Raw genomic sequence first — 15,719 nt, forward strand, 5'->3', positions numbered from 1 at the left:
GAGGTGGTGCCAGGTTCTAAGTATCTAGGTGTATACCTGGATAATAAGTTGGACTGGTCCCTAAACACAGACACTCTCTACAAAAAGGAGCAGAGCCGCATCTTTTTCTTCTTGAAGCTCAGATCTCTGGACATGTGTAGTGCGATGCTGCAAATGTTTTATCAGTCTGTGGTGGTAGTGTGTTGTTTTATGCTGCAGTCTGCTGGGGAGGCAGCATCACACACAGAGATGATCAGACTGGTCTAAAGAGCTGGTTCTGTGGTTGGAGCCAGGTTGGACACACTGGAGGAGGTGATGGAGAGATGGACTGTCAACATGTTGGAGGCCATCTTGAATTACCCGGATCATCCACTACACAAAACCTTTATGGACCAAAAAACCAGCAGTGGATGGCTCCTCTCTCTCTGTTGCAGGACGGAGAGATTCAAAAGATCCTTCTCTCCTACAGCCATCAGACTGTCTCATTCTAACAGAGATAACAGACTCACCAAATTTCCTGTCAGGGATAAATTAAGTCATTTTGATTTGATTTGATTTTTATGATGTACATTTTTTTGTATTTTAACATAGAATCTATTGACATTTAACACTGAAGAATATTAAGTAATTTAATAATACTTAAAAAAAAATATGTCCCATTGTTTTACTTAACAGATTTAAACTTCCATGTTCTGGTTATTATTCGTAATTAAAGTAATTATCTTTATGGCATTTGCACTGTTGCATTATTGGGCTTTTATTGTGAAGGGTGGGCCAGGTTTGTGGCAGTGGGCGTGGCCTCAAATACGGTGGCTGACAGTAACCACTAATCCCACATTCAGACTCCAAGAGAGACTAGGGCTGCAAGCACCAGTTAACGGGCCCTCGCACCCAACGCATGTTGGGTAGCTGGCTGGTCGCCGGCAGGCACTGCGGTGGTTTCAGACATTGAAAATGTCATGTAAATCGGATTAAGTTTGTAGTATGAGGCTGATTTCCTGTTGTCAGTAGGGGGCGCTATGACTTTGACTGCATGTTGGGATAGGGATGTGTTCAGGCAAGGACCCTTGTGAATGTTAACAAATTTGGGGCAGATTGGACAATGTATAGTGAAGTTACAACAACTTCCTGTTTCACAGTGTGGATGGTCACCACAGCAACAGCCTTCAGTAAAAAGACCAAAAGCTTCACGATCTAGCATCATGGAGGGGTTAAGTCTGTGCTGACCTGATTTTATATGGATCTTTTCAACCGGTACGGAGCAGGACATCACAGTATAAAACATGTCACTTCCTGTTGCCAGCAGGAGGCGCTATGACTATGATTCAAAATGCTCCTGCAGATGTCTTCAGGCTGTGATTTGTATCAAACCTGAGAAGTTTGGAAAGAACTGAACACGTGTAGTGAAATAACAGCAGGTTTTTCTGTCATGGCGTTACATCGAATTTTGCTGTGCCGCCAAGGCCGAGCCCCCCAGTCAAAAGTTATGATTCTCACAGTGAAGCATCATACACTCCGTAAGGCTGTTCTGACAAAGTTTGAGGTGGATCAGATCAACCACCTCAGAGAAGAACATCAAAGCATAGAGACAATAACTTCCTGAAGCAGGTAGGGGGCGCTGTGACTATAACTCATTATTGTCACATAGATGTCTTCAGGCTGGGTCTCTGATCATACGTGAGAGGTTTGGACAAGATTGGACAATGTTCACTTATGTTTAAAACTACTTCCTCTTTTATGGCAAAAGAGTGAAATTTGAGGCTTCGCCACGGCTGCGCCCATTGATAAAAAGTTAAAATCTTCGCAATTTATCTTTGTTTATGTCTTATGAGAGGACTGACTTGATTTGAAGCCGGTCGGGTTAAATCTCTAGGAGGAGTTCTTTAAAGTATGACACGTGGAAATGTTGAAAAATGGCCATACAAATCAAAATGGCCGACTTCCTGTTGAGTTTAGGATATGGGTCCTGCTGACTTTTTTGTTCGTCTGGAAGAGTTCTATGCCTACCGAATTTCATAAATTTTGTCAATCTTGGAGCTCAGGAAATAATGTAGGGGGCGCTACAGAGCCAATTTGCCACACCCATTCCTGAAACCCATATCAGATCGCAATTTTCGCCAAGCCCGACAACTGTTCCAAATTTCATTCGTTTTCGAGTAGCCCAAGCACCTCATTTTTTCCTCCGAAAGTGATAAAATAAGAAAAAGAAGAAAAAGAAAGGGGAAAAATAATCCTTATGGATACAATAGATCCCTCAGTGACTTGTCAGTGCTCGGGCCCATAAAATAATATTTATGGATACAATAGGTCCCTCACTGACTACACTGTGCTCGGGCCCTAAAAAACAAAGAAAAATAATCCTTGTGGATACAATAGGTCCCTCACTGACTAGTCAGTGCTCGGGCCCTAAAAAAGGAAGGAGAAAAATAATCCTAATACAATAGGTCCCTCACTGACTAGTCAGTGCTCGGACCCTAAAAAAATCCATGCTGTCATTTGGTTTCAGAAACTTAACCTTTTGTAGATTTGTGTATTTTTTGCGATTGTATGGCAGCGCTTGTGTTGTGTTTCCTGCTGAGAAAGCCTCTTATTGTGAATCTAGTGTGTCAGCCATCCATCCTCTGAATGCTCCAGGTCTCTAGTCTGAATGTTCCAGGTCTCCAGTCTGAATGCTCCAGGTCTCCAGTCTGAATGCTCCAGGTCTCTAGTCTGAATGTTCCAGGTCTCTAGTTTGTGGTTGTAAAGTTTCATGAGGCTGTGATTATCCTAGAGGTCACAGCGGCTCATTTTATACACTGAGCTCAAGTTTCACTCACTAACATCATCACACATGAAGAACATTGGGCTCATTGAATCCACAAGAGTCTCAGCTTTACACTCAGACCCCATTTATGCAGCTCACAGACTGTTTATGGACCCCATGATGCACAAAAGACTAATGCAGGAGCACACAATAACACATTTTAAGGGATGGGTTCTGCCTCAAACTGCATGTTATCATCATGAAGTGGGCATGTCTGTAAAGAGGAGACTAGTAGAACTCGTGTTCTTTCAGATATCGTGAAGTCAGAGGTCAAGGGACCCCTTTGCGGACTAAAATCATCTTATATGCATAAAATCATCCTCATCGAATCCACAAGAGTCTCAGCTTTCCAGTCAGACCTGATTTATGCAGCCTACAGACTATTTAGGGACCCCATGATGGACAGATATCCCAAGCCACCATTTTAAAGACATATATATGTATGGAATCCGCATAAAGTGGGCATGTCTCTAAAGAGGAGACTCGGGCTGCCAATAGAAACCATTTTCATTCAGAAATCTTCAGGTTTTAAGTCAAGTCACTTTGAAAATGACCATTTGGGCTCATTGAATCCACATTGAGTCTCAGCTTTCCAGTCAGACCTGATTTAGCCCACGGACTGTTTAGGGACCCCAGGATGCACAAAGATTCACACACAAGAGGACAAAATAACACATTTTATTTCAAGTTACAGCATGTTGGTAAAGAGACTCGTGGGAGAACACATAACTTATTTTCATTCAGATATCTGCAGCTCAGAGTTATTCACCAGTTTGGAATGAGACTCAATTTGTTAAACAAATTTGTTCAAGCTCCGCCCCTCAGCTGAATCACCTGAGACAAACCAGGAAACAGGCTGTTATTCTGCCTCACTGAGACAAAGAGACACACACACACACATGGTGTGAGAGGCAGACGATAAGATTCAGCTTCAGACTTAAACCTCCACTTTGACTGAAGGAGGACAACTTCAGGAGATTACTGGGAATACTGGAACAGCTCCACTTCACCCAGCTGCTGAATCCACAAACTGAACGACAGTTTTACAGGAAAGTAAAGTAACTTTGAGAGAACAGGGAGTGGCTGAGCTGTTTGTCTGCTGTGTTTTCAGCTTCACTCAGAGACTAAATGGCTTCCAGATTACAGGACGATCTCCGCTGTTCTGTCTGCCGCGACATCTTTAAAGATCCTGTCATCCTGTCATGCAGCCACAGCTTCTGTAAAAACTGTCTGCAAAACTGGTGGACGGCAGGACAAACCAGAGACTGTCCGCTTTGTCAGAGAAGATCTTCGAGGAGTGATCCACCTTGTAACCTGGTGTTAAAGAACCTGTGTGAGAGTTTCTTACAGGAGAGAAATCGGAGAGCTTCAGAGCCTCTCTGCAGTCTGCACTCTGAGAAACTCAAACTCTTCTGTCTGGACCATCAGCAGCCAGTGTGTCTCGTCTGCATAGACTCAGAAAGACACACCAACCACACATTCGTATCCATTGATGAAGCTGCACAACAACGCAAGAAGGAACTTCAGGAAACTCTGGAGCCTTTAAAGAAGAAGTTAAAGGTTTTTAAAGAAGTTAAAGTGAAGTTTGATCAAACAGCAGGCCACATTCAGGTCCAGGCCCGACGCACAGGGATGCAGATTAAGGAGCAGTTTAGGAAGCTTCAACAGTTTCTAAAAGAGGAAGAGGAGGCCAAGATGGCTGCACTGAGGAAGGAAGAGGAGCAGAAGAGTCAGATGATGAAGGAGAAGATGGAGGCTCTGAGCAGAGAGATAGCAGCTCTTTCAGACACAGTCAGAGCCACAGAGGACGTGCTGAGAGCTGAACACGTCTCATTCCTGCAGAACTACAAGGCTGCAGTGGAAAGAGTCCAGCAGCGCCCCCTGCTGGAGGATCCACCGCTGCTGCCCTCAGGAGCTCTGATAGACCAGGCCAAACACCTGTGCAACCTGGCCTTCAACATCTGGAACAAGATGAAGGACATGGTCTCCTACAGTCCTGTTGTTCTGGACCCAAACACTGCTGGTATAGGCCTCATCCTGTCTGAAGATTTCACCAGAGTGAAACGAGAGGTCCAGCAGCTTCCTGATAATCCAGAGAGGATTCGTTATTATCACTGCTCTGTTCTGGGCTCTGAGGGCTTTAACTCAGGGACTCACAGCTGGGAGGTCGAGGTTGGAGACAATACATTCTGGAAACTGGGTGTGTTAGCAGAGTCTGTCCAGAGGAAAGGAGACATACTGTCTGGATTATGGAGAATACAGTTCTGCGTAGATAATTACTCATCAAGGTCACCATCAGATGGACAAACTGCTCTCGTAGTGCAGAAGAAGCTCCAGAAGATCGGAGTGAATCTGGACTGGAACAGCGGAAAGCTGTCGTTCTCTGATGCTGACACTAACACACACATACACACCTTCACACACACTTTCACTGAGAGGATGTTTCCATATTTTTACAATGGGGATGATGATCTCCCACTGCAGGTTTTACCAGTGAAGTTCTTTTTGGCTGCGGGACAACAGACATAGTCCTTGTGATGTCTGTTTCTCCATCAGTGTGAGGAAATGATGTCATGATGATGTAACATCAGATCAAAGAGCTGTCAATCACTCTGTGACTGGCATGCGTGTCTGTGGTTTCTTGTTCGATTATTGATAAAATCTCTCAAGGGAATTCTTTGTAAAACTTCATTCTCATTCATTGTTTTTTTTCTTTTATTGGTGTTTCAGGGTGTTATATAAAAAATACTGTCAAATAACAGAAAACAATAAGTTATGTAACAGATTATTTATTTAAAAGTACAGATAATAAACAGTTAATATCTGTATTTAAATTGTATATATCTGTAGAATAACGAAAGTTTGTTTTTACTTTAATTCGACAGTAAGTCTTTGACAAACGTTTTACTGTTTTAATGATTTCTTTTTACATTTTTTAACGTTAAATTTATTTTAAAAAATGTAAAAAAGTTTTTATAATCTTACATTCACTAATATGATGTGTACTTTTTGTATTTTAATATAGAATAGCTGTCATTTAACATTCAAGACCATTAAGCAATTTAATAATACTGTAAAAAAAAAAAAAAAAATCCTATTTTTTAATTTACAGATTTCAACTTCCATGTCCTGGTTAATAATTGTAAATAAAGTAATTAACTTCATGGCATTTGCAGTGTTGCATTATTGGGCTTTTATTGTGAAGCGTGGGGCAGGTTTGTGGCAGTGGGCGTGGCTTCATGTACGGTGGCTGACAGTAACCAGTAATCCCACATTCAGACTCCAAGAGAGAAAAATCCATGCTGTGATTTGGTTTCAGAAACTTTTGACTTTTAGTAGATTTGTGTATTTTGTGCGATAGTATGGCAGCACTTGTGTTGTGTTTCCTGCTGAGAAAGTCCCTTATTTTGAATCTAGTATGTCAGCCATCCATCCTCTGAATGCTCCAGGTCTCTAGTCTGAATGCTCCAGGTCTCTAGTCTGAATGCTCCAGGTCTCTAGTTTGTGGTTGTAAAGTTTCATGAGGCTGTGATTATCCTAGAGGTCACAGCAGCTCATTTTATACACTGAGCTCAAGTTTCACTCACTAACATCATCACACATGAAGAGGTCAAGGGACCCCTTTGCGGACTAAAATCATCATATATGCATAAAATCATCCTCATCGAATCCACAAGAGTCAGCTTTCCACTCAGACCCCATTTATGCAGCTCACAGACTATTTAGGGACCCCAGGATGCACAAAGATTCACATACAAGAGGACACAATAACACATTTTACTGCATGTTACAGCATGTCTGTAGACTCGTGGGGAAACACAGAACTTGTTTTCATTCAGAGATCTGCAGCTCAGAGTTATTCACCAGTCTGGAATGAGACCCAACCTGTTAAACTGCTGTGTTGAAGCTCCGCCCCTCAGCTGAGTCACCTGAGACGAAACAGGTAACAGGCTGTTATTCTGCCTCACTGAGACAAAGAGACACACACACACTCTGAGAGACGAACGATAAGATTCAGCTTCAGACTAAAACCTCCACTTTGACTGAAAGAGGACAACTTCAGGAGATTACTGGGAATACTGGAACAGCTCCACTTCACCCAGCTGCTGAATCCACAAACTGAACGACAGTTTTACAGGAAAGTAAAGTAACTTTGAGAGAACAGGGAGTGGCTGAGCTGTTTGTCTGCTGTGTTTTCAGCTTCACTCAGAGACTAAATGGCTTCCAGATTAGATGATGATCTCTGCTGTTCTGTCTGCCACGACATCTTTAAAGATCCTGTCATCCTGTCATGCAGCCACAGCTTCTGTAAAGACTGTCTGCAGAGCTGGTGGATGGAGAAACCAACCAGAGAATGTCCAGTTTGTAAGAGAAGATCTTCAAAGGATTGTCCACCTTGTAACTTGGCATTAAAGAAGCTGTGTGAGAGTTTCTTACAGGAGAGAGATCAGAGAGCTTCAGAGCCTCTCTGCAGTCTGCACTCTGAGAAACTCAAACTCTTCTGTCTGGACCATCAGCAGCCAGTGTGTCTCGTCTGCAGAGACTCAGAAAAACACTCCAACCACAGATTCAGACCCATCGATGAAGCTGCACAACAACACAAGAAGGAACTTCAGGAAACTCTGGAGCCTTTAAAGAAGAAGTTAGAGGTTTTTAAAGGAGTTAAAGTGAACTTTGATCAAACAGCAGAACACATTCAGGTCCAGGCCCGACGCACAGAGACGCAGATTAAGGAGCAGTTTAAGGAGCTTCACCAGTTTCTAGAAGAGGAAGAGGAGGCCAGGATGGCTGCACTGAGGGAGGAAGAGGAGCAGAAGAGTCAGATGATGAAGGAGAAGATGGAGGCTCTGAGCAGAGAGATAGCAGCTCTTTCAGACACAGTCAGAGCCACAGAGGACGAGCTGAGAGCTGAACACGTCTCATTCCTGCACAACTACAAGGCTGCAGTGGAAAGAGTCCAGCAGCGCCCCCTGCTGGAGGATCCACAGCTGCCCTCAGGAGCTCTGATAGACCAGGCCAAACACCTGGGCAACCTGGCCTTCAACATCTGGAACAAGATGAAGGACATGGTCTCCTACAGTCCTGTTGTTCTGGACCCAAACACTGCTGGTACAGGACTCATCCTGTCTGAGGATCTGACCAGTATGATAGAAGCGTTCCAGCAGCTTCCTGATAATCCAGAGAGGATTGATGATTATCACTGCTCTGTTCTGGGCTCTGAGGGCTTTAACTCAGGGACTCACAGCTGGGAGGTTGAGGTTGGCGACAGTACGCGCTGGGAACTGGGTGTGTTAGCAGAATCTGTCCAGAGGAAGGGATACATACGGTCTGGATTATGGAGAATACTGTTCCTCATAGGTGAATACTTGTCACGGTCACCACCAGATGAATATACTCCTCTTGTAGTGCAGAAGAAGCCTCAGAGGATCAGAGTGAATCTGGACTGGAACAGAGGAAAGCTGTCGTTCTCTGATGCTGACACTAACACACACATACACACCTTCACACACACTTTCACTGAGAGGATGTTTCCATATTTTTTGAATTGTGATGACAATCACCCACTACAGGTTTTACCAGTGAAGGTCCCTGGGGCTGCAGGATCCCTCAAACGGTCCTCGTCCAATCCTACCTTAGCAACAGTTACTAAGAGAAGAAGGTCAGTCAACCCTTGACTGGATGCAGGACAACAGAAATAGGCGTTCAACAACGTTCTTGTCAAGACGTCCTGAAGTCTTTGAGGAACATGTGACTATGTTGTCCATGTGGTGTTTGTTTTTCCGTCAGTTTCAGGAAAAGATGTCATGATGACTTAACATCAGCTGAATCAACAACTGTCAATCACTCTGTGACGGGCAGGCTTCTCAGCAGTTTCCTGTTCAATTATTGATTTAAAGTGGGCATGTCTGTAGAGACATGCAGAAACTGTTTTATTTCAGATATCTTGAAGTCAGAGGTCAAGGGAGCCCGTTGGGGACTAATATCATCTTTTATTCTATAAAATCAGACTCATTGAATCCCTAAGAGTCTCAGCTTTCCAGCGATACCAGATTTATGCAGCTCACAGACTGTTTAGGGACACCAGGATGGACAAATATTAAAATCCACCGTTTTCATGACATTTACATGTATTGAATCCACATAAAGTGGGCATGTCTCTAAAGCGGAGACTTGGGTCTGCCAATAGAAACCATTTTCATTCAGAAATCTTGAGGTTGTAGGTCATGGGACTCCTTTGAAAAGGCCCAATTTATGCAGCTCACAGACTGTTTAGGGACCCCAGGATGTACAAAGATTCACAAAGAAGAGCCCAAAATAACACGTTTTAAGGGATGGGTTCTGTCCCAAACTACATGTTATCAGCATAAAGTGGGCATGTCTGTAAAGAGGAGACTCGTAGAACCTGTTTTCTTTCAGACATCTTGAAGTCAGAGGTCAAGGGACCTCTTTGGGGACTAAAACCATCTTATATTCATAAAATCAGGCTCATTGAATCCACAAGAGTCTCAGCTTTCCAGTCAGACCCAATTTATGCAGCTCACTGACTGTATTTATTATTCAGATCCACCATTTTCAAGACATTTATATGTATTGAATCAGCATAAAGCGGGCATGTCTAAAGAGGAGACTCAGGTCTGCCAATAGAAACCTTTTTTTTTTTTAGAAATCTTGAGGTTGTATGTCAAGGGGCACCTTTGAAAATGACCAATTTGGCTCATTGAATCCACAAGAGTCTCAGCTTTCCAGTCATACCCGATTTATGCTGCTCACAGACTGTGAAACTATAGTAGGTGAAAATAATACATTTGACTGCAGGACACAAACTGTTTTTTGGCTTAAGCTACATGTGATCAGCATAAACTGGGCATGTCTATAAAGAGTAGACTTGTGGGAACCAAAGAGCCCATTTTCTTTTATATATCATGACATCAGAGGTCACATGACCACTTTGAAAACCACCAGGAAAAAAATATTCAGCTTTTTTTCATCGACTTTCCAACATGACACCAATGGATTCCTTAGATCATCTAGTTTCAGCATCTCCTTACTATATCCTTAAATTTGCTACCGTTCTCATGCTAGTGGTTTAATTTACTCTAGAATAATTTAATTAAAGTACTCTGACATGGAAATGACTTCAAATGGCTGTTCGTAGTCACACAGATCTGATGATGAGGAAACTTTCTCATACTGTTGTTTTCAACCTTTACTGGACAAATGAGGACACGTTCTTATAGACACTAATTAATATACATTTATTTACATTCACATAACACAGATGCTGGGACGAGCTTGAATTATGCATCACAGACACTAAAGCAACCAGTAATGAGGAGAAGCTGCAGGGTGAAGAAATATGAATGGTTCATTAATAATAAAAGAATCTGAAGACTGGATCATTTCCTTTGTTTAGTTTGTAATTTATAATTCAGAAGAAATAATGATGAAAAGTCTGTATGGAACAAAATAAAAAAGCATATTCTGGACTGGACGTTATCATAAGCTCCACCCGCCTGGGACTCTGAGCTGGATAAAACTAATGTCCGGGCTGCAGCTGCAGTATCGAGGATGCACATTTGCATTGCACGCAAAAAAGTTTTGCTTATCAGAAAGCCCGGCTCGTTTTCACACCAAGTCACATCAAATGTAGAGAATTAATCCTCCTTGACCCGGGACATAGCGAGAGGATTCCTGCTGAATTCAAAGCAAACAAAAGATTATCACTCGTGCACCTCAGCAGATTTGATGATTATGCATATAAGCACCCACAATGGGGAAATTCAACCTCTGCATTTAACCCATCCTTTTTTACACACAAGTGAACACACCATGCAAGGAGCAGTGGGCAGCACATTACTGCGCCCGGGGAGCTGTGCAGGGGGGTCAGGTGCCTTGCTCAAGGGCACTTCAGTCCTAGACCTGTCAGTACCGGGATCCAAACCGGTGACTCTACAGTTACAAGCCCGATTCCTAACCTCTAGGCCATGGACTGTCCATTTTTTCAGTCATTTTGTGTCTTTTTTAAGTGATTTAGTTTTTTTCTGTCATTTTGTGTCTTGTCTTTTTAGTAATTTTGTGTATTTTTTGGGTCATTTTGTGTCTTTTTTAAAGTAATTTAAAGTGGCGCCCAGGTAATTTGAGTTTGAGACCCCTGCCTTAAAATGTGTTATTGTGTCCTCTTGTATGTGGACCTTTGTGCATCCTGGGGTCCTTAAACAGTCTGTGAGCTGCATAAATCGGGTTTGACTGGAAAGCTGAGACTCTTGTGGATTCAATTGGCCCAAATGGTCATTTTCAAAGTCGTCCTTTGCAACTCTAAGCCCAAGAAATCTGAAAGAAAACAGATTGTATGGGTATCCACGAGTCTCCTCTTTACAGGCATGCCCAATTTATGCAGATCCCATGCAAAGACGTGTGTTAAAAATGGTGGGTTTAAATATGTGTGCATCCCCTAAAACTGCAAAAAAAGCATATTCTAGACATTATCATAAGCTCCACCCGCCTAAAACTCAGAGTTGGATAAAACTAATGCCCGGGCTGCAGCTGCAGTATCGAGGATGCACATTTTAACAAAAGTTTTGCTTATCATAAAAGCCCGGCTCGTATTCACGCCGAGTCACATCAAATGTAAAGAATTAATCCTCCTTGACCTGCGACAAAGCCAGAGGATTCCTGCTGAATGCAAAGCAAACAAAAGATTACCACTCATGCACCTCAGCTCCTCCACACACTGATGCAATAAAAACCCGCTGAGAGTCTGGAGGCTCCGGCCAAAAACGCTCCGCTGCCGGTGAAGTAATGCATCATCACAGATCAGCAGATATGGAGCCGGACTTAATCATGCACGTGTTTCACTTCATATCTGATCACAACAGTGAGATCATATCTGGAGGAAAGTTTCTTTCTTTCTACACTGGTAGAATTCATATGATCCCATGATTTTACTGATATAAATATAGTGAAATAAGATGAATCATTATTTCTTTTAGCTTGTTTACTGTGATAAATCTTTTAATTTTTTTGGTTTTATTGTCAATTTTTCTACTCCGATTGAGTTGGCAACTCACGAAAGCTTTATTTATAGTGCATATTTCATAGACAATTGCAATTCAAAGTGTTTTATAGAGAATTTAGGAATAAAATAATCAATAAAAGAAACATAATCTCGTATTTAAATCACAAAAAGTAATTATTTTGTGTGTTAATATTAATACTTTCCACCTATTCTCCATATTGAAGTATTGTCATTTTTCCAGCCTCTCCTGTCCTCTCCTCTCTGCTCTGTGTAAACAGCCTCTCCTGTCCTCTCCTCTCAGCTCTGTGTAAACAGCCTCTCCTGTCCTCTCCTCTCTGCTCTGTGTAAACAGCCTCTCCTGTCCTCTCCTCTCAGCTCTGTGCAAACGCTTTATTTTAAATGACACACGTAGAATAAAGAGATTCTGACACAAATGTCAACATTTTAACACAAGTATTTTTTGTTTCTTTCTACGGTAAATTGTGTATTTTTGGTGATTTTTCAATGAAAACAAGCTTCAAAACATATTTTTACAGGATCTTGTTAGTGCAAACAACTTATTTTTTGGCAACCTTTTTAACTGAGACATGTAGAATAAAGAGATTGTGATGAAATGTCACTATTTGAAGCTTAGATTTGGTTCCTTTTTACCCCAGATTGAAGTGTTTGTCACACATAAATTCTTTCAAGCAGCATCTGAAATGTGACAGTTTCTGTTTTCACAGTTTCTGGTTGGGATAAATTGTGTCATTTTGGCTCCTTTTTTAAAAACTCTGTCAGATTGTGGGGTTTTAGATTATATTTTAACTTTTTTTCCTTCAGTGTTGTGAGCAGCCAATCACGTTTTTGTCACTTTTCCTAAGTGAAACGTTTGTAACAGATGATCTGTTCAAGGACCGTCGTAAACCTCAAACTCTGACGATAATGCCTGTTTTTACAGTTTTTTTCTGCAATAAAGTTTTTTTTGGGAATCTGTCTAAGAAAAATCCTCCTGGTGGGATTTTGGGGTTAAACGTGTATAGAAGATACATTTTGTTTTGTTTGTCTGTTTCTTGTCATGACATGGAAATAAAAACGAACTAACTACAGAATCCAGATTCAGCTGTTAGAACCACAGAATGTGATTCTTTGTCTCAACTTTATTTGTAGTTTAAACTCTGTTTCTGTTTACTTTGATCACATAGAAACGAAATATCTTTCTCCTCCTCTACAGACGCAGCTCAACATCCTGCTGGAGAAGCTGCGCAGCACGGTCAGTCTTCCTCCTCCTGCTCCTCCTGCTGCTCCTCTAACTGTTGCTCCTCCTGTTGCTCCTCCTCTCTCCTGCTCCTCCTCTAACTGAACAGTTGCTCCTCCTCTCTCCTGCTCATCTAACTGTTGCTCCTCCTCTAACTGTTGCTCCTCTAACTGCTGCTCCTCCTCCCTCCTGCTCCACTAACTGTTGCTCCTCCTGAGGTTTCTCCTCTCTCCTGCTCCTCCTCTAACTGAACAGTTGCTCCTCCTCTCTCCTGCTGCTCCTCCAACTGAACAGTTGCTCCTCCTCTCTCCTGCTCCTCTAACTGTTGCTCCTCCTCTAACTGTTGCTCCTCTAACTGCTGCTCCTCCTCCCTCCTGCTCCACTAACTGTTGCTCCTCCTGAGGTTTCTCCTCTCTCCTGCTCCTCCTCTAACTGAACAGTTGCTCCTCCTCTCTTCTGCTCCTCCTCCAACTGAACAGTTGCTCCTCCTCTCTCCTGCTGCTCCTCCAACTGAACAGTTGCTCCTCCTCTCTCCTGCTCATCTAACTGTTGCTCCTCCTCTAACTGTTGCTCCTCTAACTGCTGCTCCTCCTCCCTCCTGCTCCACTAACTGTTGCTCCTCCTGAGGTTTCTCCTCTCTGCTGCTCCTCTAACTGCTGCTCCTCCTCTCTCCTGCTCCTCTAACTGTTGCTCCTCCTGTTGCTGCTTCTCTAACTGTTGCTCCTCTAACTGCTGCTCCTCCTCTCTCCTGCAGGGCTCCTCCTTCATCCGCTGCATCAAACCCAACCTGAAGATGGTCAGTCACCAGTTTGAAGGAGCTCAGATCCTCTCACAGCTGCAGTGCTCCGGTCAGTTACACATACACTTTAATACCTCCTTCACTCCTCACTCCTCCCTTTTTCTCCTCTCTCTCTCCATCTCTCCTCCCTCCCTCCCTCCCTACATCTCTCTCTCCTCCCTCTCTCCTCTCTCCTCCTCCCTGGTCTGCAGATAATGAATAATACAATTACGTATATTCTACTTTTGTTTGTCCCTTCTTCATATAAAGTTAAGTTAAATTAAACTAGGTGGTTAACAACACATGCTGTCCTCTGGTTTTAACTGGTTATAACTGGTTTTAACTGACTTTAACTGACTTTAACTGGTTTTTAACTGACTTTAACTGGTTTTAACTGACTTTAGCTGACTTAAACTGACTTAAACTGACTTTAATCTGGTTTTAACTGCCTTTAATTGATTTTAACTGGTTATAACTGGTTTGAACTGACTTTAACTGACTTTTAACTGGTTTTAACAGGTTTTAACTTACTTTAACTGACTAACTGGTTTTAACTGGTTTTAACCGACTTTTATCTGGTTTTAACTGACTTTAACTGACTTTTAACTGGTTTTAACTGACTTTAACTGACTTTAACTGACTTTTAACTGGTTTTAACAGGTTTTAACTTACTTTAACTGACTTTTAACTGGTTATAACTGGTTTGAACTGACTTTAACTGACTTTTAACTGGTTTTAACAGGTTTTAACTTACTTTAACTGACTAACTGGTTTTAACTGGTTTTAACCGACTTTTATCTGGTTTTAACTGACTTTAACTGACTTTAACTTGTTTTTACTGACTTTAACTGACTTTTTCTTTACATAATTGTATCTACATTTGTGACTTTATTACTACAGTAATTCTTTGATCTAATATTCAGAACTTTACTGTGCACAAACACCCTAAACTGTGGATTTTACTGCCTTTTTTTTCTACAATGCACAACATTTTTTTCTTGCAAAATGTAGTCGAATACTGAAGCGTTATTTCAAGATATCATAAGCTTAAATCCATAAAATATGAAACCTCTCCAAGGCCCTTTCCACTTAAACAAACTGTTAAGTCTTCAGCACAATGTTATCACTGGCAAAAATAATAAAACTGTGCATAAATAAATAAAAAATACCCTCCTTCCTTCAATAAACAGGAAGATAAAGAACCAAGGACAAACACACGAGCAGTGACTCACCGTACAAAAACATCTGCAGCAAACAAAAGCCGCTTCGTCTCTGAAACGAGAAACTGAAGAGAAAAATTGCTTTTTCAAGGGAAATATCAAAAGTTCAAATTAGTGGGAGAATTAACTAAATATTCTCAACAATAAATCCACATTTCACAGCAACACAAAGTCCTTGGCTGCTGTTATTTTATTCTGAGTTGTGACGATGGAACCGTTTTCTTAAACTTAAAAAAAAGCCTGTAAAGTATGAAGTAAAAATAAAGAGATTCTGACAGAAATATCAACATTTTTAAGCTTCGTTTTGGTCACTTTTTATGACAGAAACTTTCTGTATCGATGATGAGTTCAAGGACCATTGGAAAGTTCATACTCTGACGATAATCCCTGTTTTTACAGTTTCTTTCTATGATAGTGCTGCATTTTTTGGTAATTTATTAATGAAAACAAACTTTTTCCTAAAAAAAAATTTAAATGAAACATGTAGAATAAAGTGATTTGGATAAAATATCACTATTTTAAGTGTTTGTAATAAACAAATTCTTTAAAGCAGCATATGAAATTTGAAAATCCAATGACAAGTTTCTGTTTTCACAGTTTCTGCCTGTGATGAATTCTGTCTTTTTGGGGATTTTTTTTGGCAGATTGTCAGGTTTAACTTTTAAACAACAAAACCTTTGATTTGT

The 15,719-nt window shown here is 41.5% G+C and overlaps 1 protein-coding gene across 1 annotated transcript in view; it reads left to right on the forward strand.

Annotated features, from left to right (window-relative positions):
* myo6a (myosin VIa) overlaps positions 1–15,719 on the forward strand; it is a 227,596-nt gene that overhangs the window by 133,009 nt on the left and 78,868 nt on the right. The window contains exons 19-20 of the mRNA XM_059355862.1: positions 13,012–13,050; positions 13,790–13,883. Coding sequence (XP_059211845.1) covers positions 13,012–13,050; positions 13,790–13,883 — 133 coding nt within the window. The remainder of the gene's footprint in view (positions 1–13,011; positions 13,051–13,789; positions 13,884–15,719) is intronic.

Source organism: Centropristis striata, chromosome 18, assembly GCF_030273125.1.
Source record: "Centropristis striata isolate RG_2023a ecotype Rhode Island chromosome 18, C.striata_1.0, whole genome shotgun sequence".
Lineage (NCBI taxonomy): Eukaryota > Metazoa > Chordata > Actinopteri > Perciformes > Serranidae > Centropristis > Centropristis striata.